The 24,814-nt window shown below is 42.3% G+C and overlaps 2 protein-coding genes across 2 annotated transcripts in view; both read left to right on the forward strand.

The window, feature by feature from the left end:
- LOC136124126 (PALM2-AKAP2 fusion protein-like) overlaps positions 1-24,814 on the forward strand; it is a 153,184-nt gene that overhangs the window by 66,102 nt on the left and 62,268 nt on the right. Inside the window, exon 2 of the mRNA XM_065878541.1 lies at positions 16,181-16,261. Within this exon, the coding sequence (XP_065734613.1) occupies positions 16,181-16,261 (81 nt within the window). The remainder of the gene's footprint in view (positions 1-16,180; positions 16,262-24,814) is intronic.
- The window catches only part of LOC136124125 (PALM2-AKAP2 fusion protein), a 269,905-nt gene continuing 261,277 nt past the window's right edge, over positions 16,187-24,814 (forward strand). The window contains exon 1 of the mRNA XM_065878539.1: positions 16,187-16,261. The gene's annotated coding sequence lies outside the window, so the exon portion shown is untranslated. The remainder of the gene's footprint in view (positions 16,262-24,814) is intronic.

The raw sequence follows: 24,814 nt of genomic DNA on the forward strand, positions 1-24,814 counted from the left end.
TGTGTTGTTCATCACTGTTTGCTCTTTAATTCTTCTAGGTCCTTGTTAAACGTTTCTTGCATTGTCTCCATTCTCTTTCCAAGATTTTGGATCATCTTTACTATCATTATTCTGAATTCTTTTTCAGGTAGACTGCCTATTTCCTCTTCATTTGTTAGGTCTGGTGGTTTTTACCTTGCTCCTTCATCTGCTGTGTGTTTGTCTGTTTTCTCATTTTGCTTAACTTACTGTGTTTGGGGCCTCCTTTTCGCAGGCTGCAAGTTCGTAGTTTCCATTGTTTTTGGTGTCTCTCCCCGGTGGCTAAGGTTGGTTCAGTGGGTTGTGTAGGTTTCCTGGTGGAGGGGTCTAGTACCTGTGTTCTGGTGGATGAGGCGGATCTTGTCTTTCTTGTGGGCAGGTCCACGTCTGGTGGTGTGTTTTGGGGTGTCTGTGACCTTATTATTATTTTAGGTGTCCTCTCTGCTAATGGGTGGTGTTGTGTTCCTGTCTTGCTATTTGTTTGGCATAGGGTGTCCAGCATTGTAGCTTGCTGGTCCTTGAGCGGAGCTTGGTCTTGGTGTTGAGATGGAGATCTCTGGGAGATTTTCGCCGTTTGATATTACATGGAGCTGGGAGGTCTCTTGTGGACCAGTGTCGTGAAGTTGGCTCTCCCACCTCAGTGGCACAGCCCTGAGGCCTGGCTGGAGCACCAGGAGCCTATCCTCCACACGGCTCAGAATAAAAGGTAGAAAAAGAAAGAAAGAAAGAAAGAAAGAAAGAGAGAAAGAGAGAAAGAGAGAAAGAGAGAAAGAGAGAAAGAGAGAAAGAGAGAAAGAAAGAAAGAAAAAGAAAGTTATTAATGTAAAAAATAATTATTAAGTAAATAAAATTTTTAAGTAAAAAAAAAAAAAAAACCAGACAGACAGAACCCTAGGAGAAATGGTAAAAGCAAAGCTATACAGACAAAATCACACACAGAAGCATACACATACACACTGAGAAAAAGAGAAAAAGGGAAAAATATATATATATCGTTGCTCCCAAAGTCCATCTCCTCAGTTTAGGATGATTCATTGTCTATTCATGTATTCCACAGATCCAGGGTACATCAAGTTGATTGTGGAGATTTAATCCGCTGCTCCTGAGGCTGCTGGGAGAGATTTCCCTTTCTCTTCTTTGTTGGCACAGCTCCTGGGGTTCAGCTTTGGATTTGGCCCCGCCTCTGCGTGTAGGTCGCCTGAGGGCGTCTGTTCTTCGCTCAGACAGGACGGGGTTAAAGGAGCAGCTGCTTCGGGGGCTCTGGCTCACTCAGGCCGGGCGGGGGGAGGGGTATGTCTTGAGGCACACCGTGCGTTTTCCCGGGGAAGTTGTCCCTGGATCATGGGACCTTGGCAGTGGCGGGCTGCACAGGCTCCCAGGAGGGGAGGTGGGGATAGTGACCTGTGCTTGCACACAGGTTTCTTGGTGGTGGCAGCAGCAGCCTTAGCATCCCATGCCTGTCTCTGGGGTCCTCGCTGATAGCCGAGGCTCGCGCCCGTCTCTGGAGCTCCTTTAAGCGGCGCTCTTAATCACCTCTCCTCGTGCACCAGGAAGCAAAGTGGGAAGAAAAAGTCTCCTGTATCTTCCGCAGCTCCAGAGTTTTCCCGGACTCCCTCCCGGCTAGCCGTGGCGCACTAGTCCCCTTCAGTCTGTGTTCACGCAGCCAACCCAGTCCTCTCCCTGGGATCCGACCTCCAAACCCCGAGCCTCAGCTCCCAGACCCCGCCCGCCCCGGCAGGTGAGCAGACAAGCCTCTCGGGCTGGTGAGAGCTGGTGGCACCGATCCTCTGTGCGGGAATCCCTCCGCTTTGTGCTCTGCACCCCTGTTGCTGTGCTCTCCTCTGCGTCTCCAAAGCTTCCCCCCTCTGCCACCAGCAGTCTCCACCCGCGAAGGGGATTTCTAGTGGGTGGAAACCTTTCCAACTTCACGGCTCCCTCCCACTGGTGCAGGTCTCTTCCCTATTCTTTTGTCTCTGTTTTTCCTTTTTTCTTTTGCCCTACCCAGGTACGTGGGAAGTTTCTTGCCTTTTGGGAGGTCTGAGGTCTTCTGCCAGCGTTCAGTATGTGTTCTGTAGGAGTTGTTCCACGTGTAGATGTATTTCTGATATATTTGTGGGGAGGAAGGTGATCTCCAGGAGGAAGGTGATCTCCATGTCTTACTCTTCTGCCGTCTTGAAGCTCCTCCTGACATGGTATTAATAGCCAGAGATCTTGAATGTTGCCCCAGACTGCAGCTATAACTCTGGAGGATACTGACAAAGGAAAGCAAAGTTCCACTTGATTCTGAGCCAGACTTAGTGAAATCCCAACCTGCCTGCCTGCCTGCCCTCCATGCCTGTCTAATGGCAGATCTCTGGTTAAGGCCAGTGTGGCTGGAGTACGAAGTGAGGAGGAGGAGAAGGGACAAGATGAGGGGCAAGAGAAAGGCAGGCAGTGGACCATGGATGGGCTTGCTTTGATTTTATTCCAAGTGATAAAGGAAGTCATTGGATGGTTTATAAGATGCCATCTTATTTAACTGATTATTTGCTGTTTGGTTTTTTTTTGATGTTGCATATAGCTCTGTACTGAATATTCTTTACAAAAATCTTTGAACATATTGAAGGTAATTTTCTCTGGATAAACTCTTTCTGATAAAGTCGATCAAAACTTTTGAAATAGCCTTCTGGAAAGACAATTTATAATTCCAATAGAGTCATACTTTTATAATTACTAGTTATAATTCTGACAGAGATTAAGGAGAGGGTCTTTTTTTCCCACACCCTCCCCAACACAGAACACGTGATATTTTAAAATATACTTGTTGTGGGGGGTAGAATACCTTTCACAGGTGGAAGTGACACCTCAGTGCTTAATTAGCATTTATTTGGTTATTAATAATGTTGAAATTTTCCCCTATATTTTGTTCTTTTTTTCTATATTGAAGTGTTTATATTTTTCTTTATAAATCATATTGATTTATAAGAACCCTTTATTTATGACAGGTCTTAGCCTTTTGACATATATGTTGCAAATATTTTTTTCCCAGATTGCCACTTTTCTTTGAGTTGTTATGTATGGTTGGTACCATAAAAACCAAAGTTTTAGTGTTTTGTAATGAAATTTATCAGTTTTGTTCTTTGTGGTTTCTTTCTATACTTTATGTTTTTGAAGTCCTTTCCCATCCTAAAGTCAGAGAGTCACTCTATTTTCTCATGTTTTCAGTTTTTACATTGCTTGAGTCCATCCAGAAGTTATCTTGGTGGATGGAAAATTTTGTACTTTTAAACCATGGAGAATGGCAACAACAGCAGAAGGAATAGACCCTCTTTCATTATGGACAAATGGGCACAACTTAGCTATGGGATAACTCTTAACATTAATAGTGCAAGGAAAAGAGGTACAAATTTGATTACTTCTAAAAAACTGATGGAGTCATAATAGACTTCTGTTCATAAGGTAAAAAATCATCATTTTTTAAACCTGAAAACACAGAGTAATAGTCTGTGGTGAGGACAGATCACCCGAGTATGTTTTAAGAACAGCTTACAGTTATTAACAAGGTGGTAAATATTTTCTTTCACTTAAAATTCTTCAGGGTCACTAAAGATATAGCTAATAAGGGGGGAAAAACCATCAAAACTCTTATGAGTTTCTTGAATCTTATTTTCAAATCAGATTTATATCATTTAAAACACAGAGAAAATGTTTGGGGGAGGGCAGTTTGGCCCTATTAAAGTTTTAAGTGCTCAAATCCTTTGACCCAGCAGTTGTACTTCTGGAAATGTATCCTATGGATGTTGTCACGAAAGTACATGTACGTAGAGGAAGATTCTTTGTAGCCCTGTTTATAATAGCAAGTAAAACACTGGGAACCACCTAAATAATCTATCAGCAGCAGACTTATAAAATAAGTTAAGGGTCATCTGTGAACTACCATGCGACAGTTACAGAGAGTGAAGGGGGACTCCATGTGAAAAATGGCATAGAAAAATCTCAAAGATGCATCACTAGGTAAGAAGAAAGTAAGCTGAAAAGCAGGAAGTCTATAGTATGATTGCTTTTACGTAAAGAATAAAAGATCCATATGGATAATAGGTTGGTATATTCATATTTTTTCCCAAGTAGGATACATATAAGATCTAAAGAAAAGAAATTGATGGGGGTGTATTGTCTGAATTTTCCTACCATACACATCTATTAGTTTGATTTATATTATATTTTTAAATGCTGTGTTTATCTGGGTGATATAAATATAGATATTCTCTCCTGGTGTTGGCATCTAAAGAAACAAACAAAAACGTGATTGGCCAAAGTTCTAAAAGGTGTGTCTGTCTCTGGAATTATGTTAATCTTTTGGAGTTCGGGGTCCTTTGTTGTTAGCAAAATGCTGCACATCCTGTTCTCTTTCTATTTTTGTGCACCCTATTTTGTTTTTCATTTCCAACCATCACGGCCATGTTCAGGTTCACCCCAGCCCCTCTACTGTCCTGTGGGCTGCTGTTCTGAGACCTGCAAGGAGCCAATGGGAAAGCTGCTTATTGCAAGGTCCAGGCAGTGTCCCGTTCCTGCTTCCTGCTGAGGGACCTTTCCTCTAGGCCTTGCAGCATCTTTCCTAGGATTGGACCATCAATTTAGTGGACACCTCTGCTCCTTACTCTTCCTGTCATCTAATTTTAGGGAGATATGTTCTGTTATCGAGAAGACTGGATTTAGAGAGGTTTCTCCACTTATGAGCCCAACATGGTAAATTGAGAGCTTTCCCAGCTGCTGCCTCATTGGAAGTAGTCCCTCTGCAATGAAAAGTCCAAATGGGAGAGAAATATTTTGCATTTTCTCTCCTTATCATATCATTTAGTCACCTGGAAATGTCTTCCCTGGAAATTGAAGTAAACGAATATATTGGTTTTCCAGGCATTGATGAAGGTTCCAACCCAGCCTTGACCTATTCCTTTGGGATTGGGAAATGCTCCTGGATTTTGAAAGAGGCCTCTTGTTTTAAGAGTGGAGGGATTTGACACCAGAGTGTTTTGCATTTTCAACAGCTCATTTGTTCTGGGAAGTTTTGGCACTCGAGTGTGAAGGTGGCAAGATAATGTTCCGTGTGTCCTGTACGGAGTTCACGCAAAGCTAAAGAAATCTTAACAGCCAGAACGCATCTCTGTCCATGATAAAGTGCTCTGGAGTCAGACTGTCTCAGTTTCAACCCCTACTTGGCTACTTCTTGGCTCATGACCTTGAACAAGTTTACTCACCCTAGACTAGCCTTGACTATTCCTATCCATAAAATCAGGAATATTAAAGGTACCTACCTCAAAGTGTTCTGAGGATTAACTGAAGGGGAATCCTTAGAACAATGCCTGGCCCATAGGAAGCAGTCAGTAAACTTAGTTACTATTATTGTTATTATTGTTATCATCATTTTTTAAATTTATTTTTTATAGATGTATAGTTGATTTACAATATTGTGTTAGTTTCAGGTATATGGCAAAGTGATCCAGATATATATATATATACATCTTTTTCAGATTCTTTTCTATTATAGGTTATTACAAAATATTGAGTATAGCTCCCTGTGCTATACAGTAGGTCCTTGTTTTTTATCTATTTTATATATAGTAGTGTGTATATGTAACTCCAAATTCCTAATTTATTCCTCGCCCCACCTTCCCCCTTTGGTAACCATAAGTTTGTTTTCTGTGTGCGTCTGCTTCTGTTTTTTATAGATTCGTTTGTATTATTTTTTTAGATTCCACATATAATTGAGTCATATAGTATTTGTTTTTCTCTGGCTGACTTACTTCACCTAGTATGATATTCTCTAGATCCATCCATGTTGCTGCAAAGGGCAATATTTCATTCTTTTTTTTTTTAAATATCTTTATTGGAGTATAATTGCTTTACAAAGTTGTGTTAGTTCCTGCTGTACAACACAGTGAATCAGCTATATGTATACATATATCCCCATATCCCCTCCCTCTTCAGCCTCCCTCCCACCCTCCCTACCCCACCCCTCTAGATCATCAAAAAGCGTCGAGATGATCTCCCTGGGCTATGCAGCAACTTCCCACTAGTTATCTATTTTACATTTGGTAGTATATATATGTCAATGCTACTCTCTCACTTCGTCCCAGCTTCCCTTTCCCCACTGTGTCCTCAAGTTCATTGTCTACATCTGCGTCTTTATTCCTGCCCTGCCACTAGTTTCATCAGTACTGTTTTTTTAGATTCCATATATATGTGTTAGCATACGGTATTTGTTTTTCTCTTTCTGACTTACTTCACTCTGTATGACAGTCTCTAGGTCCATCCACCTCACTGCATATAACTGTTTCGTTCCTTTTTATGGCTGAGTAATATTCCATTGTATATATATGTGCCACATCTTCTTTATCCATTCGTCGATGGACACTTAGGTTGCTTCCATGTCCTGGCTATTGTAAATACTGCTGCAATGACCATTGTGGTACATGACTCTTTTTGAATTATGGTTTTCTCAGGATATATGCCCAGTAGTGGGATTGCTGGGTCATATGGTAGTTCTGTTTTTAGTTTTTTAAGGAACCTCCATACTATTCTCCATAGTGGCTGTATCAATTTACATTCCCACCAACAGTGCAAGAGGGTTCCCTTTTCTCTACACCCTCTCTAGCGTTTATTGTTTGTAGATTTTTGATGATGGCCATTCTGACCAGTGCGAGGTGATACCTCACTGTGGTTTTGACTTGCATTTCTCTAAAGATTAGTGATGTTGAGCATCTTTTCATGTGTCTGTTGGCCATCTGTATGTCTTATTTGGAGAAATGTTTATTTAGGTCTTCTGCCCATTTTTTGATTGGCTTGTTTTTTTGATATTGAGTTGTATGAGCTTTTCATATATTTTGGATATTAACCCCTTGTCAGCCACATCATCTGCAAATATTTTCTCGCATTTTGTAGGTTGTCTAGCACATGAAGTTGCTCTCCTTAGCACTGCAGAATCCTGGAGATAGGCGGAACCATAGAGCGAAGCTGGTCCAACTTGCTCGTATTACGTGCCGAATCTAAGGCCCAGAAACGATAAGGGACTAGTCTGAGTCACTGAGGGGTTAGTGGCAGAGCATCCATATGAAGGCACGTGTCCTGAGTCCCAGTTCATTGCTCATGTGGCTTCATGGGGGGAATATCACAACTCGTTGAGGGTGGTGAAAGGGAGACTGCCTTCTGCAGGTGAATCTGATTATGTAATTTCTGGCATTTGGGACTTCCTCAGAGCTCTCAACCATTCTCCTTGTACAGACAGTGCTCATTCTTTTCACCATAGTGGGCTTATCAATATGGTACCAAGAAGCAGATCTTATTTTCTGATGAGAGCTCTATCAGACTACTTTCCTTCTTGATCTCCAGAGAAGACCGCTAAAGGGAAGCACTCCTAGCAAACAGTTTGATATTATGACCATTAAAGCAAAAACAGTTTGATATTATGACCATTAAAGCAAAAATGTAACTATATGTTTAAACAATTATTTAAAGAGTAACAGTGTGGGCAGACCATAAAAATAGCCTTAAGATATAATTCATATGGATTATAAAGTATCTACTAAAGACTTTAAGCTGAAACTCTCCTGTGTTATGCATTTGACTTGGCAGTAACAGACTAGCAATATTAACTGTTAGGTGTAATTAGTAACAGTTTTACATCCAAGCTCTATATGGTGTTTCTTAAGATTTTAGGTGTGATATTATCCTTTCAAAAACCAGTCATGAAGTTTGAACTAATCAATGTCTTCTTTTCCTATTTAAAATTCTTTCTGTTGACTCTATAATTTCTGTTAAAAACAATACAAAGCAAGCACTTCCCTCCTTTACCAAAAGCTGGCAAGCTCAAGGCCAAGTAGTCAGGTGAATAAAAGAGAATTTACCTACGTGGAGATGCTGATCTAGACTAAGCAATGAGGGGTGAATATAGCTGTAGAATTCTCTGCTCCACGTGGTGGTGTTGAGGGTTGGGCGGGTGCATGGCGGGGTAGAACAGTGTGACTACAGGAAATCTAATTACTTGTCCTGTTGACCAAAGCCTTTTAAACTGACTCTAGATTCCATTACTTAATTTTGTAAGATCAGAAAACTACATACGAACTTAAAACTTTTTAGTACACTCAACTACAAACCCAAGTGCCCGTTTATTTATAGTGGATGACATTGCAGGGAGCTTAACGAGTGTTATCTCTCCATTTAGGTAACTACTTTCAAAGCCTGAATATAATCAAAATCATAATGGGTGACCTCGAAGTCAGAGACAGGAGAGAGGGTCTTAATATCTAATGGCATTGAGATCAGTTAACTGATTTCTAATGGGGATGTGTCTTGCTGAGCAAATTCAGCATTCAAGTTAGCTGGACAGGCAGTTGGACGAAGCTGAGTGGGCACCTCTTTATTGTTTTATACCTGGTCACTCAGGTTCTCAGTTTTCAGACTGACCGTCTTCCTTTTGTTTCCTCAGACATATAAATGGCGTTGGTTCTACAGCAGCATTAAACTGGAGAGCAGAGGGAGTCTGCCTAAAGCTGCACCAGGGTGGACATGGGCTTCCTAACTACTTCTAATACCTGTCTTCCCATCATACTTATTAGCTGCCTTCGAACAGTGTCCTCCATTCTATATGGTGGCTCCTAACTACACTGAGAGTTTACAGTTTCATAATGTTGCAATACTTCCAGAAAATACGTGCCAGGAAAATACGTAATTCACAGAAAGATGATGAAAGTGGCTTGCTAGGCCTCCCAGATCGTGGAAGGATCTGGAAATCTTCCTAATGGATTGAGGCCACTTCATTCCAGATGTCTCTTGAGGCACATTCCCCCTGAATAGTTTGCTACTGTCAGCTCGTTATGCTTTCCCTGGAATTTCTATTTCCCCCAGCCTTTCTCCCCAGAGTGAGCTTTCCATGATTCTTTCCCAGAATGAGATTTTTCAACTCTTGTCTTCTGTGCAAAGCCATAAAGGTTTATTCCATATGGGCTGACATCTTCAACAGAAAGATACTTCTGGTTTTGTGGACTGACGGCTAATGTGTTTTCAGTGAGGTGTTTTACTGCCATTGAAATCATGAGTGCAAATTCATGATGCACTTGAATGAGGGATCTGGACAGACAGGAACATGATGGGAGGAGAACAAATATCTCATTCAAAGATTCTTACTGAGTGTCTGTTACGTGTCTCTACCATGCAACAGTCTAGACTTTGGAGATGCATGAGCCAATATCCTTGTCCTCAAGATGCCCATAGTTTGGTAGAGGGAGAAGATGTGTAAACAGTTAAGTGCATAAAGTCCTAAAGTGCTCGAGCTACTAATATAGAAAGATCCACAGCCCATGAAGGGAAGAAAGAAGGAAGGGGTGATGAATTCCCTTTGGAGGGAGCAGAAAAGTTCTCTGTACTTGTCAGAACTCTTTGAGCTGCAAGTGAGAGAAACACCACTCAAACTAGCTTAAGCAGAAGGGAGGTTATGAGTGTATATAATCTAGGAAGCCCACGGATGGTTCTGGCTTCATGCATAACTAGATCTGGGACTCAAACAATCTCACTTGGATCCTCCTTTCTCTTGTCTTCCAGCTCTGCTTCTCTCTGTGGGTTAACCTTTCTCCAGCATGGATGTGTTTCTTCCATGTGTCTTGGGAAAATTGCCACTCAGATAGACATCATCCCAGCTTAACCTTAGTGAAAAGGGAGTTTTCTCTCCCAGTATTCATGTGTCTATTCCTAGAAATGTCTCTTCTTGGTTCTGCTTTGGTCCTTTAGCTGCTCCCTGGACCAGTCCCTACTGCAACGAGATAAGGTAGTTTGATTGTCCTAACCTGTATCACACACAAGTCCTGGTGGCAGGAATGAGCTGGGCTATATGTGACTAATCATAACTGGCGTTTCCACCACCATTTATAGTGAGGGTATGTGGGTTCCCTGATGGAAGAAAGACTGGGCAGGTGGTTGCTCAAGCTTTATGGATATTTAAGCTGTGTTGTCAAAGAGAAAAAGGTTTTCATTAGATGAAGGAGTGAGGGAAATCCATTATTGTTAGAGGAAGCAGTAAGAGCAAAACCAGGAAGGCATGAACCCACCTGGCAGATCAGGACACTTCAGATCGTGTGTTGATATTGGAGCATATGATTAGGGGGGTCAGGGCTTGAGATGAAACTGTGAGATACAGAGGGCCCTCTTGGCCATGGGAAGGAACTTACTATTTGCACTGTAGGCAATGAGAGACATTTCTGGGATTTTAGGCCAGGGATGGAAGCAGTCAGATTTCCATTTTAGAATATCACTAAAGCAGAGGGTGACTTACTCAGAGCCAAGCCTCAGAGGCAGGAAGGATAGTGAGGAAACCACTGCAGTAATCCAGGTGGAAAGAGAGTATGAACAGTTCAGCGCTATAGCATGCGAAAGATACTGATGTAGAGTAGTCTACGTGGGGGTGGGGTGGGAAGATAAAGGAGGGAATGTTAAGGTTGTAATAAAGGTTCTAGTGGGGAAGTAGAAGGCGTGGAAAATGACGAGCAGTATCATCAGGACTTGGTCTTTTAAGACAGTGGAGTGTCTAGAATAAATCAGATTTCCAACTTGGGTCATGTCATTTTCTGAGATGAGGAATACAGAAGGAACAGGTGTGAGAGTAGGGGAGGAGGGATGGCTGAGAGGATGACTCAAGGGTTAGGTTTGAGGCACTGGACATGAACATTTGGCAGTTGGATAGGGGAACCTGGAGCTCAAAGGAGAGATCTAGGCTGAAAATATAGATCTGCTAGTTATCTGTACTGATATTGTATAGGTTGTATAGTTGATGAGAGTAAAGAAAATCATGTAGGCTGAATGTCTACATTTAGACATTTGAGAAGGAGTGAGAAGAGAACCTAAGAGCTAGTGGTTTTGCCTTGATTAAGGGAAGGAGAAGTCTGGGAAGCAGCAAGCTCGCCAGGTAAGGAGCATGGCCTGGACCAAGCAAGCAAGCGTCAGGAAGCCAATGGTGGCCCCCTCGAACTTGCTGTATGTACTATGGCTCGTATCTAACTCTGTACGCAGGCTGATTGCACATCTTACCTCTTGTCCCGTCAGGAGTGATTTCAAGACCTAACTCCATCACTGTGGAAGGGGACATAAAGGATCCCACAGTAGCCATAGCCTTAGCCTTGTGACAGGGCTAAGCCCAGAGTCTTCATCAGATAGAACACAGATGAGAACATGCTGATACTGATGCCTGGTTGCATATGTTTTTGTTTTTGTTTTTGCAGTACGCGGGCCTCTCACCGCTGTGGCCTCTCCCGTTGCGGAGCACAGGCTCCAGACACGCAGGCTCAGCGGCCACAGCCCACCGGCCTAGCCGCTCCGCGGCATGTGGGATCTTCCCGGACCGGGTCACGAACCCGCGTCCCCTGCATCAGCAGGCGGACTCTCAACCACTGCGCCACCAGGGCAGCCCCTGGTTGCATATGTTAACAACTCTTTGATTTCTACCTTCAACCCAATATGGAGTTTCCTCAGGGAAGATGTGAATACAGAATAAGTGGGAAAGCACCACTTTCCCCCGTTGCCCGTTCCTGCACCAGTGCTCTCTGTGTGGCTTAGAGCCAAGATACCATATTGCCCCACCCTCTAGATCTTATTAGACCTGAGCCTCATCAACTCTATTTGTATTTGTCCTTTTCTTCCCAATCTGAGTGGAACAGCTCTGAGCTAGGATGGGCTTGTTAGTTCATCCATCCCCACCATACCACAGGGTGAATGTTGTATCCTCCTAAGACATTTTTAAAATGTATTTTTTACTGAGGTATAGTTGATTTACAATGTAATGTTAATTTCTGGTGTACAGCAAAGTGATTCAGATATATATATCCATTCTTTTTCATATTCTTTTCCATGATGGTTTATCACAGGATATTGAGTATATTTCCCTGTGCTATACAGTAGGACCTTGTTGTCTGTCCATTCTATGTAGAATAGTTTGCATCTGCTAACCCCAAACTCCCCCACCCCCCATCGTGGCAATCCATCCCTCCCCCATTACCCCTCCCCCCGGCAACCACAAGTCTTTGCTCTATGTCTGTGCATCTGTTTCTGCTTGGTAAATAAGTGCATTTGTGTCATATTTTAGATTCCACACATAAGTGATATCATCGTATTTGTCTTTCTCTTTCTGACCACTTAGTACAATAATCTCTAGGTCCACCCATGTTTCTGCAAATGGCATTATTTCATTCTTTTTTATGGCTGAGTAGTATTCTATTGTGTGTGTATATATATATATATATATATATATATATATATATATATATATATTCCATTGTATATATACAGACACAGCACATCTTCTTTATCCATTCATCTGTCAGTAGACATTTAGATTGTTTCCATGTCTTGGCTATTGTAAGTAGTGGTGCTGTGAACACTGGGGTGCATGTATCTTTTCAAATTATAGTTTTGTCTGGATACATGCCCAGGAGTGGGATTGCTGGATCATATGGTGACTCTATTTTTAGTTTTTTGAGAAACCTCCAGACTGTTTTCCATAGTGGCTGCACCAATTTACATTTCCACGAACAGTGTAGGACTTCTTTCTAAGACATGTAATGATCTTTTCATCCAGAGGTCAGCAAACTATGAAGATGGGCTAAATCTGGCCCCCACCTGTGTTTGTCAATGAAGGCTCATTAGAACACAGACACGCTCATTTATTTATAGATTGTCTACAGCTGTTTTTGTACTGCAATGGCAGCACTGAGTAGTTGCAACAGAGACTGTATGTCCCACAAAACCTAGAATGTTTACTATCTGGCCATTTACAGGAAATGTATCCCAATTCCTATTAATCCATCCGATATACCAGTGCCAGATAATGTTCCTAAAATGCCATTTCACCGTATTACCCTCTTGCTTAGCACCCTACAATGAGGTTACATTGTCCGTGTAATAAAATCCAAGCTTCTTAGCCTGGCATCCAAGGCCCTCAGAGGTCTAGTCCTAGCCAGTCTTTTGAATCATCGATCTCTATTCCTAAAGGCAAGCCTTGCACCTGAGTTTTATTTCTCTCCTCGTTGTCCCTGGAATATGCAGTGTATTTCTGCCCTTACACATTCCTTGGAATGTGCTGCCCATTAATCTGTATTGACCTAATTCCTACCTTAGTTAGTTCCTTAAAGAACTAACTTAAAACCTGCATCTTTCATGATCATATTTGTTCACAGTGACCACCAATGAGTCTACTCATATAAAGATTCCCCGCTTGTACCATCTGGTGATGTTTCTTCTGTTCAAAGCATTGTTCACCAATATGATGGAGGGCATTGTGCAGAGTGAGAACTTTATATGAACAAAGGCTCAGAGGTGGGAAAGCCTAGGAAGGATTTGCAAATGACCAGATCTGTAATTAGAACATTGTCTTTGTACATTCAGTCTTCTCTAATGAAATACCATAGACTGGGTGGCTTATAAACAACCGAATTTTTTTTCTCACAGTTCTAAGAAGTCTTAGAAGTCTAAGATCAAGGCACCCACCGATTTGGTGTCTAGTGGGGGCCTGCATCTGGTTCACAGGCAGCTGTCTTGCTGTTGTGTCCTCACACTGTGGAAGGGGTGAAAGAGCTCTCTGGGGTCTCTTTATGAGAGCACTGATCTCATTCATGAGCTCCACCCTCATGACCTAATCACCTCCCAAAAGTCCCACCTCCTAATACCATTATCACCTTGGGGATTAAGTTTCAAAATACGAATTTTGGGGAGAACACAAACATTCAGTCTGTAGCACACACAGAACTCAATTAACATGGATGGAATTATTGAGTCATCAGCATCTTGTACCCGTGACATACTATGTTTTTCTTTGATTCTTTTTTTAAAAATTAATTAATTGCTGCGTTGGGTCTTCGTTGCTGCGCACGAGCTTTCTCTAGTTGCAGCAAGCGGGGTCTGCTCTTCGTTGCGGTGTGCGGGCTTCTCATTGCGGTGGCTTCTCTTGTTGCAGAGCATGGGCTCTAGGTGTGCAGGCTTCAGTAGTTGTGGCACGCAGGACCAGTAGTTGTGGCTCGTGGGCTCTAGGGTGCAGGCTCAGTAGTTGTGGCACACGGGCTTAGTTGCTTCCCGGCATGTGGGATCTTCCTGGACCAGGGCTCGAATCCATGTGCCCTGCATTGGCAGGCAGATTCTTAACCACTGTGCCACCAGGGAAGTCCCCGACATACTATGTCTTGATTCTGGATTTAAATATAGGACAACTCCGTACCTTGATAGACTGTGGGAATGAAAGACAGTAAACCTACTGTTGAGAAATTCTAGAATTTCTGAGTAGTATTCCATCGTATATATGTACCATATCTTCTTTATCCATTCATCTGTTGATGGACATTTAGGTTGTTTCCACGTTTTGGCTATTGTGAATAGTGCGGCTATGAACTTAGGGGTGTGTGTATCTTTTTGAATTATAGTTTTGTCTGGGTACATGCCCAGGAGTAGGATTCATATGATAATTCTATTTTTAGTTTTCTGAGGAACCTCCAGACTGTTTTCCATAGTGGGTGCACTTACTTACATTCCTTTGAGTTGCTGGATAGGTGGGCTCTCCTCAGTGGTCCTCACTTTTCCCATCTGTTGCCATATATTGTGTGTTCTTGGACATCCTCTGGGATTAGCAGCATCAGTGATGCACCATGGATTGGAGTTCTTCGGTAACTAGTAAGTTCCTAAAATGTCCTCAGGCCTCACTTTGCCAGAGAGGTTATGTCCCTGACTTGGATATTATGTCCCAGTGGCTTGAGATTATAAGCTACTATTTCTTAAAAGTCTGTGCATTACACAGAAAAACTTGGTTATAACATAAATTATTACTATGTTGATTTGAATAGCAGTGGTACAAGCACATCCCCAGAAACATAGCAACTACATAAAATAAAAGTTTCCCTTAACACAGAGCAGAAGAACCAGGCTTTTACATTATTGTCTTCTCCAGGATTTGGCTGTTGTAGTGTAAAATGCCATTATGTCTTGTCCAACAAGTTTCCCCTGCATATGTGAGTAAGGGAAATAATCCATTGCAGTAAATGTCTCAAAAAACCACCCCCTTATGCACTTTGGAAACAAAACACTGAACAAGTAAGGTATCATAAGGACAATCCTTTCTATTCTTCAATTAATCACTTTTATGTGATGTTTATTGTCTATATTGGAGATGTATAGAGAAGAAAAATAATAAGCATACTCTCCAATGGAACAGTTATGCTCTGAATACAAGGGAAATACATCCCTTTAAAACCAGTTTCTAGGCATTGCCTAGAAGTAAACATGTGACAGTAAGTTTAATGGCAAATAATACTTATTGAGCATTTACTGTGTGCTAGGTCATTGTTCTAGGTCCTTTGCATATATCATCTCACTTAATCCGTGCCCCAGCCATATGGTTTAGGTACAATTCTTACCTCCTCTTTATGCGAGAGAAGACTTAGACCCAGGGAGGTAAAAGGATTCGTCAGAGGTCACACAAGTAGCAAATAGAAAAGCTGGCAGGTGGACCCAGGCAGACCAAGTCTAGACTTCACATTTACCATAACCTCAGCAAGCCCTCCCAACATGAAGTGCTCCCTCCAAGATGAATTTAAACAAACATCACCCATCTAATTTGCATTGTTTGGTAGGTCCAACTGGATGATTTGTCCTATAAAATTTGAAATTGCGTTGCATTATTTATAGGTAGTATTTTGATAACAGGAATCTAACCCCAGAATTTCCCACTGTTTATTCTATCATCTTTGCAGTTGAAAACAACCTCTGTCTTCACAATTGAGACATTTTTATTCTTTGTCTCTGAATTAACACTGCACAGAACATGACTCTGTGTGTGTGTGCGTGCATGTGTGCATGCGTGTGTGTGTGTGTGTGTGTGTGTGTGTAGAAGCTGCCTTTTCTTCTGGATTAAATTGTTGCAGCTTGGCTGAGTGAAGAGAATTTCTCCCACTCACCGAGCCCACAGCAGACATGTTAAGAGAAGGCTGCTGCTTACAACACACCCAGACACGAAGGGGCAGGTGACAACAGTGTGTGTGCCCAGCATCTCTGGAAGGGTCTCTACAGATGTGTACAGCTGCTGCTGCTTCCTACCTTCAGATTCCTGGAGCCAACACCCACCCACTCTTACAGCCTCTCTCTCTCTCTTTTTATTTTCAAGGAAAAAAGAAAGAGGCAGACGGAAATAGAAGGCAAGCGCCAAGAGCTGGACGAGCAGATACTTCTGCTGCAGCATTCCAAGGTAAGCGGCTGATCCCACAAACCTGTTCCATTATTAGACATGCAGATCACACGCCAGAGAGCTGGGCAGAGCCTGCCCTGGTGTGAAGGTGCCGCCGCGGGCTGCACCAGCCCTTTTTCATTGTCAGGAAACCATCTCTGGGCTTGTGAATTTCTCAAATTCAGGGCATTGTTACAGCATTCCAATTTCTGCAAGCATGATGAGCTGATAGGTGCCTGTGGATGGGTTGGGGGTGTGTGTGCCTGTGAACTGTGGTGGTTATATATAGAAATTGGAGAATTTCCACATGGTGGGTGAGGCAGTGATCCAGGGCTGTGTCTCCAAAACATAGATGGTGTGTGTGTGTGTGTGTGTGTGTGTGTGTGTGTGTGTACAGAGGTTCCCAAAGATACATTTAACATGCTCTTTACTAAATTAAAAATATTAATCTTTTCTTTCTTGATCTGGAGAAAAGGGAGATAAGAGCAGTGTGTGGTCTGATAAATGAGCAGTGCTGGGCACTTCAGGTTATTCACGTGTTTTCTTTCTACTTTAACAATTTTGAAAGTGTCCTGTTAGAACACTGTCAAAGACAGTATTGAAATGATTTGACTTGATTGGTTTCCATTGCACCATGAGAGAGAGAGAGAGAGAGATGCTTATTTATTTATTTTTCTTTAAAACATAATGCACTTAAGCATCATAATTGATGACAACCCAGGAGAAAGCTCTGTCACTGTCACAAGGACCTCACTGGTTGCAGAATGTTGCTTTCTGCAGGCTCAGAGAATAGTATGACCAGTGGCCAGCTGGGAGTCGCTGCTTGCTTTCCACCGCTCCTGGGCTTTTTTAGAAAAACCCTCTCGTGCTCACACCAAGTTGCCGTGACATTACATGTACAGAAACTGCATCGCTCAGAGGGCTAGTTGGGAAGGTAGGGCTGACTCTCCAGGTGATGCTAGGTGTGGATTATTTTTTAACAAGATGAACCTTCATGGTTGCGTTTCCCATTCTTTTCTAGAAGACGGGGTTGTGCTGAATGAATCCTCAGAATAAAATTATCAGCAGGCGAGTTCCTGATCTTAAATAGCAGCATGAGGGGATGTAGGGACGTGTGTATGCATATGGCTGATTCGCTTTGTTGTGCAACAGAAATTAACACAGTACTGTGAAGCAATTATACTCCAATAAAGATCTATTAAAATAAAAAAAATAAATAGCAGCATGACCTAAATCTGCTTCACATATTTATCAGTTCACCATTAGCTTTAACTAGAGAAAGGTGTTTTAAAGGAAGAATGGCAGCACGATACCGAGAATATTGCCTGTTTCTTTCTGCTCATCGTGTAAATCCATTTATGGACCTTTCTTTGTGGGAAGCTTGCATCTACCCTGTATGCCACTACTCTTTCCTTACCACATTCCTGAGGGAGGATTGAGGGCTAAAGTTAGCATCCTCTTCTTACAGAGAGGGGGGGGCTTAAACACACTTAATAGAACCGAGTGAATTGTTCAAGGTCAATCTGGACAGAGCTGGATCTCTGGCTCAGAGTATAGTCAACTCACTCCTTATTAGAGACCAAAATATATTCAACCTCATCATTCTTGCTTAAAAGGTGAACTTTTGAACAAGAAGAATGAAAGAATGAGAGGCTGTTTTTGGCTAGACAGACTCTCTCCTCTTTCAGCTCAATGCGGTTCTTTGCTTCTGCATTCCTTGAATCAAAAGTCTGGCAATGTACGTCAGCAGATCAAGTTTCTTTTGTCTTACCTTTTATCTTTCTGGGTGTCAGATAAGATACCAAGGATTCATTCATTGCTGATCCAGTCCAGTGTTACAATATTCTTTTCATATTCCATCTGTCCGTTTTTCATCCATCCAATCAACAGAAACAACAGTACAGATGACTTAGTATTGCATGGGGAAGCAGTGAGATTCCTTCAAAGACTTAGAAACAAGGGAATAAGATAGTTCTCTATGGTTATCCTGCTAAAATTCTCACACAGTTGATGAGATTGACTATTTAAGGGAACACCCAGGACTTTCACCAAGGTTACCTTGCTATACCTGGGGAGAAAAGATTGGAAATGATGGAAATTTAATAAGTGGAGACCAGTGCATTATAATTTCTCTTACTAGGGAGGACCTCTGTGGTAAGGGTGGACCACTAGCCTTGAACAAGGAAAAAGGGAAGCTCAGAGGTTGCAAAGGTGGTTTATTGGGTGCTACCCTGGAGAGGGACCCCAGCTCTGGGAGGCCCCGAGTGTCTCTGCTCTGGTGAAGTGGTGTCTGTGGTAAGGTGAGGACAGTCACTGGCCTCACCGTGATGCAGGTGACACTTCCCTCATGAGTCTGCCTCTCTTTGTTCTGAGTCCATCCTCCCCCAAATAGAGTTATTTTAATAATAAGGAGGGTGGTGCCTGATTGAGAGAGATAGATGATCACTTCAGGCACGAGAAATGAGTATGTTCTACCTTCAGTCAGTTAACTGTTGACTGACCTTAAATAATGGGAGTCGTCTTCCCTGTGATCATTGTTCAGGGCTTAGCAGCCTCACCCCCGGATGGTAGTAAATTCATTGAGGTTATAGTTCCCCCGTGAGCTCTTGGTAGAGACTCAGCCAGCTTCCTGATGGCAGCATAGCAGCCATGTCATCCCCGTGTCCATTCTCAGTAATAGTCATCATTTTCTTTCAGTGCCCAATATGTGCCTTTAAATACATCCCCTCAATAATGACCACATAGTAGATACTACTCTCCCCATCCTACAGGTGAGGAAACAAACTGGTGAGAACAAGTAATCTGCCCAAGAACAGGGAGACTCTGAGTGGGGGAGCCCGATTGAACCCCAGCACTGTCTCCATAACCATGCTTTCTCCAGGACACTGTTTCCTCCAAATGATATAATTAGTCTAGAAAGATGTCAATTACTATCATCACTGCCTCTTTTACTCTAAGTATATTTTCATGGGCTCTGGAAAGTTTGGACCATGTGGAGATGTGCCACAGTGATGATTCGTAGTTCCTTGAAGTAGAAAATATTAAGAAATATGTCAGGAATTGCTATTTATTTTAGCATTTTTCAAAATTCCAGATGTGCTCTAAGAAAAATTATTCTCAGTGCAAAGTTAAATAGAAAAGCATTAGAATTTGATTTCATATTTATTAAGATATAATTCTCATTATCAAATAGTCTTTGGATGTGTACTCTCATGCAATGAGCTACGAATTATTTAGACAGATTGACTGGTCTCTTGTCAAAACAAATAAATTTTGCAATGCAATCATCTTGATACTTGTATATTTGACTAATATATTTCCTAATTGCAATAGTTAGGGCTATATAGTAACTCCACAAAATGGAATATCATTACTTTTTATATGAATGATAAGCAAATTCTATAAGGCGATGAAGAAAATGTTAAATTTTAGCTGCTACACCCCAGTGATTAGGAAACCTCCAGGTACTTTGACGTCCTAGCCAAATTAAACTCAGATTTCTTTTTATAAGATCCTTAGCTGTATTGAGTATCTGACATTTGTGATGCGAGAATTTCCAAGAAATGCTCACATATGGGACCAGTAGGCAGTTTTAATAGCCGTATTACTTTTGCTGATAATAAAAGGAAGGAATGTATGATCATTGCAAGAGTGAAATTCAAAAGTACAGCAAAATATAAAGAAAAACATATCAATTGTCTGCTCTGCACCCAGATATAACCCAATATATTTTTATGGATTAAGATATGGAACCCTCACCACAGGCCTCATCAGCCTGTGAGTAAAATGAAATTATATTAACATTAGTCTCCAAAATGCATTAGCCTTTATCTCTTTTTTGATTTTTGTATATGGGTTCTTTTAAATTCTCATACAAAATTTTATAATTTTTATGAAATCACATGTAACATTCATTTACTTTATAATTTCTGACCTTGATGTCGTCCTTGGAAAGAACACCTTCATCTTGAACACTTATCTATGATGTTTCTTATACTTCAGTAGTTTTAGGATTAAAATCTAGAATTTATTTTCCTGTAAGGAATAAGATAGGAATAACTTTACTTTTTACTGATGGTGAGACAGTTGCTTCAACATGATTTGTTGATTAATTCATCCTTTTCCCCACTGATTTAAATGTCTTCTTTATTATATACATATTTCTCACTTACACTCGAGTCTGCTATTTGTGGGTTCTTTTTATTCCATTAATCTGCCATTCCTGGGCCAACTCCATTCTCTTTAATCCCCCTTGCCTTTTAATATATTATAATATCTCATAAAGCAAGAGCCATCATTATTCTTCTTCTGAAAAATTGTCTTGGCTTTTAATTCCATGGAAACAATTACTTATTTTTATTGTTTTTATTATGTGACTTGTGATCATGTGAGTTTAAAACAATAAATCAACTATTGGATTATACCAGACAGACTGAATTTAATATTCCCTTTTGCCCCTTGGTTGAATTGCCAGAGATCTGTCTCTTTCATTGGTCATTTCAAGGTCCCAGCAAGAAAAGGCACTCAGTACATATTGCCACATGAATCCCTTTGGGACTGTCACATTTATAAAGGTTTGTATAACATAGTCAGCATGGTCAGAATCCAGTTGCTAATAACCACATCTTCAATACATAAGCTGTCTTTGAATTATTTATTCATGAGCAGGAACCCTGACTAGAGTTTTTTCCTAATCCAAGCCATGAAAATTGTCATTATATTTTAAAAACCACAGCCTTTTCTCTCCAGAAGACTGAATGGAAAAAAAAAAAAAATCAAGGAATGAATTGTGACCCTGCGAGATATTTATTGTCAACCCACCAAGGTCATTTGCTGAATAGCCCAAAGGTATCAGGAGCCTTGCTTGCAAAGACATTACAGTGTTTCTCACTATTGTGAACCGTTCAAACTAATTTTAGACTTTTCTTGGTTGTTAGTCTGTGCAAAAGGCCAAGTTCAAATTTGAAAATATTGACCAGGCAGGCAGGGGACAAGATGTAAAGGAACTTTATGTCTCATCCTTTTCCCCATCACGTCTCCCCCAGGCCCCGTAAACAGAGCTTGAGTGGAAGTTAAAACTTGGTTTCTTCTATCGGAAGTCTTGGATCGGCTTTTGTGTGGCCTGAATCATGTAACAAAACCAAAGATCTTATTGGGAGTCAATGTGGGGGAAGGGATGTGATCGGGGGAGGGGAAGGAGAATAGAGAAGGGGACACAAGTGCATGAGAACACATCACAACCATTGTGGCACCCTATGTTTAAGCCATTTTTTATTAGGAGATGGAATTTAGCCAGATTCCCAACATCACCCACTAACGCAGCCAATGTCAGCTTTAGCCCGATTACAGGTGGATGAATGATTTGGAGTAAAAAGTAAAATCACAACAATATAAGAAGAAATCACAGATAAAAGTCTTAGAATGAGAAAGTCTTGGCTAATTTTTACACCAAAGCCAGAACTATAAGGTAAAAAGGATTGCTAGAGGGCTTCCCTGGTGGCGCAGTGGTTGAGAGTCCACCTGCCAATGCAGGGAACACGGGTTCGTGCCCCGGTCCGGGAAGATCCCACATGCCGCGGAGCGGCTGGGCCCGTGAGCCATGGCCGCTGAGCCTGCGCGTCCGGAGCCTGTGCTCCGCAATGGGAGAGGCCATAACAGTGAGAGGCCTGCGTACCGCAAAAAAAAAAAAAAAAAAAAAAAGATTGCTAGATAATGACTTTATAAAAATGACAAATGAACAGAAAAAGATTTCAAAACTTACTGATTCATCTCCCACTTTCCACTGTCCCCCACTCACACCGGACACTCCTCACTGCTTAGCTGGATCACCTTGTTGCTTTAGCTTAGTTACCTTATCTGTAGATTAAAAAAGTTTGATTAGACAATCTTGAAGGTCACCAAACTCTGTCCCACTTCCCAGCTATGACATTTGTCATCCCTCCACCTTGAATGCCCTTCTTGTCATCTCAGATCTCAGCTCAAACGTTTAAGTACTCAGAGAGATCTTTCCCACCTAAAGTGTCCTCCCTCAGTCCCTGTTTGTCACATCATCCTGCCGACCTCCTGCCAGGCATGTATCATAGTCTGAAATAATCTTGCATCCATGTTTATTAGAATGAAGACTTGGTGAGAGTGGGGACTTGCCTGTCTTCCTGAGAGGTGTCTTCAGACCTGGCGGAGTGCCTGGCATGTAGGGGATGGATGGGGACCCTGCTGTTCCTGAGATGGGGAATGCAGGAGAGACAGGTTTGCAAGAGGATGAGTAGTTCCTTTTGGCTAGCCAGCGGGAAAGCTTATTGCATTCCTCAGCCATTTGGGTAGTCCTTATGCAGTGCTACTCAGACTGCGGTCCTCGGTCTGGCGACATCAGTGACAGTATCACCTGGGAGCTTGTTAAAATTCAGACTCCCAGGCCCTATCCCCAATTCACAGAGTCAACATCTCTGGGGACAGGGCCCTGGAATCTGTGTTATAGCAGGCCCTCCTGGGAATCCTCATACAGACTGTAAGTTTGAGAGGCTCTGTTCTAATTTTGTTTTCCGAGGCTGGACCGGCCCACAGAGCAAGAACCAGATTTACTTCAGGAGGTCTCTCCATCGGCCTTTCAGGAGCCCTGTCAAGACTCCGTGTGTCAGCTGGCAGCTCCCCGTCTGCTGCTTCTTTGTCTTGACTCTTCACAGTTGCCTCCACTTGACAAATGCGAAGTTTTGACAGTTCTTAGTACCTGCACGCTTTGATAGACTTTTTTTTTTTTTGATGTTTGTTACTTGGACAATAAGAGCATAAGAAAAGAAAACTTTTTGGTTTTAGTTTTCACTTCTGCTGAGCTCTACTTGTCACTAAATTCTGAAACACTCAGGCGGCCAATGAGAGCCAGAGCGATACAGGGAAGGTGGTGCTTTTGGCGGACGTGCGTGATCAGTACGCACAGGTGCCTTACATCCGAGGCCCTAACACAGTCAGCTCTAGGGTACAAGACGAGGGGATCTGGAGTAGGTTAAGGAAGCCTCTGGAGGCAAATAGATTTGAATTGGTGGTTTTCCCTGACAGCAATTACTTTGGGGCCAAGTGAAAACTCAACTAAGCTTTTTTGTTTTTGTAATGTCAAAACACCTTTGTGAAACACCTTCCCTGAGACCAGGCCCACTGTCTTGTTCTGTTAGATCCTCTCTTCCTAGCTCCAGCTGTTGCAGATGTTTTGGTGATGTCACTGCTGTATCCAGCGAAGCGACAGATCTGGGGGCACATATGCTTTTGGTGTTCATGGTCACCAGGCTGCTTTTGTCAGAGGTACTGACCAATGGCTGGGGCTAAATCAGCCAGAAAATGGGGTGCGGTGGGGTAATTCAACCCTTCCCTTGGTGGCAGGAGGCACTGGTTGAAGAAGAGCAGACAGAACATTCCCAAAATCAGCCACTTCCTCGCATTTCAAGAAGCCCTGGCTTGTAGAGCATGTCCTGCTGGGGCATAGAAAACTGGGACTCTCCATGGCTGCCTTTCCAGAAGGGTCCACACACCAAGTCTGAGGTTGCCAGCATGTCAGTCTCCCAAAATCCTGAGGTTTTTACCTTCCACGGGTGGAACTAGGTTAATGTCAAACGTTTTAGCACAGGAAGCTCTCTGAAAGGGTGACCCCTTCCTCCCAAGTAATCAGAGTGAAAGACAATCGAGAATTTTCCAATTCACCCATTCACTCATTCATTGACTGGAACCGAGCCGGGTGAGACAATGAGATGCAAAACTGAATAAGGAATGGCCTTAGCCATTGAGGAGCTGGGAGTCTACAGGGGGGGCAGATATAAAAAGAAATAATTTGAGGGCAATCTAAAGAATGCTCTAGGAGTTCCCTGGTGGTCCAGTGGTTAGGACTTGGCGTTTTCACTGCTGTGGCCCGGGTTCAATCCCTGGTCGTGAAACTAGGATCCCACAAGCCATGTGGTGCAGCCAAATAAATAAATATTTAAAAATAAAGAATGCTCTAGAATATGTTCTCCACTGTAGGAGACACTAATCCTGCCAGCAGAAGTGGAGGAGGGCTTCTCAGGTGGCATTTTACCTGCTCTTTCTCAGGTGAAAAGAGGAGAGACCAAGGGAGCAGGACGAACGACAAGAATAAACATTCCTATGGTACTAAGTATAGACCCAGCACTTTTAATGTATGAACTCATTTAAATCCTCATAACACACCTCTGAGATGAGCACAGTTGTTGTGTCCATTTTACGGATGAGGAAACTGAGGCTCAGTGAGGCTAAGGGCCTGTCCTAGGTCACACAGCTAGTAAAGGGCAGACTGGCTCCAGAATCCAGACTGTTAACCATTGTTCAACCTGGTCTCTTGGCATATGCGAGTGTGATCTCCCTGGAGAATTTTGAGTGGCTTGAGTGGAGAATGGTGGTTCTGAGGGTTTTCTTTGTTTGTTTGTTTTTTCCTTCTGTAGCCCACTTAGGAAGAGAAACCAATTTACCCCACCCATTCCCACTTTCCAGTGAGGGGTGGGGGGAATCTCTGTAATAAAGCTTCGGAGAACGTAGTAGTTTGCTAGGGCTGCCATAACAAATTCCACAGACTGGGTG

Source organism: Phocoena phocoena, chromosome 6 (genome assembly GCF_963924675.1).
Source record: "Phocoena phocoena chromosome 6, mPhoPho1.1, whole genome shotgun sequence".
Taxonomy (NCBI): Eukaryota; Metazoa; Chordata; class Mammalia; order Artiodactyla; family Phocoenidae; genus Phocoena; species Phocoena phocoena.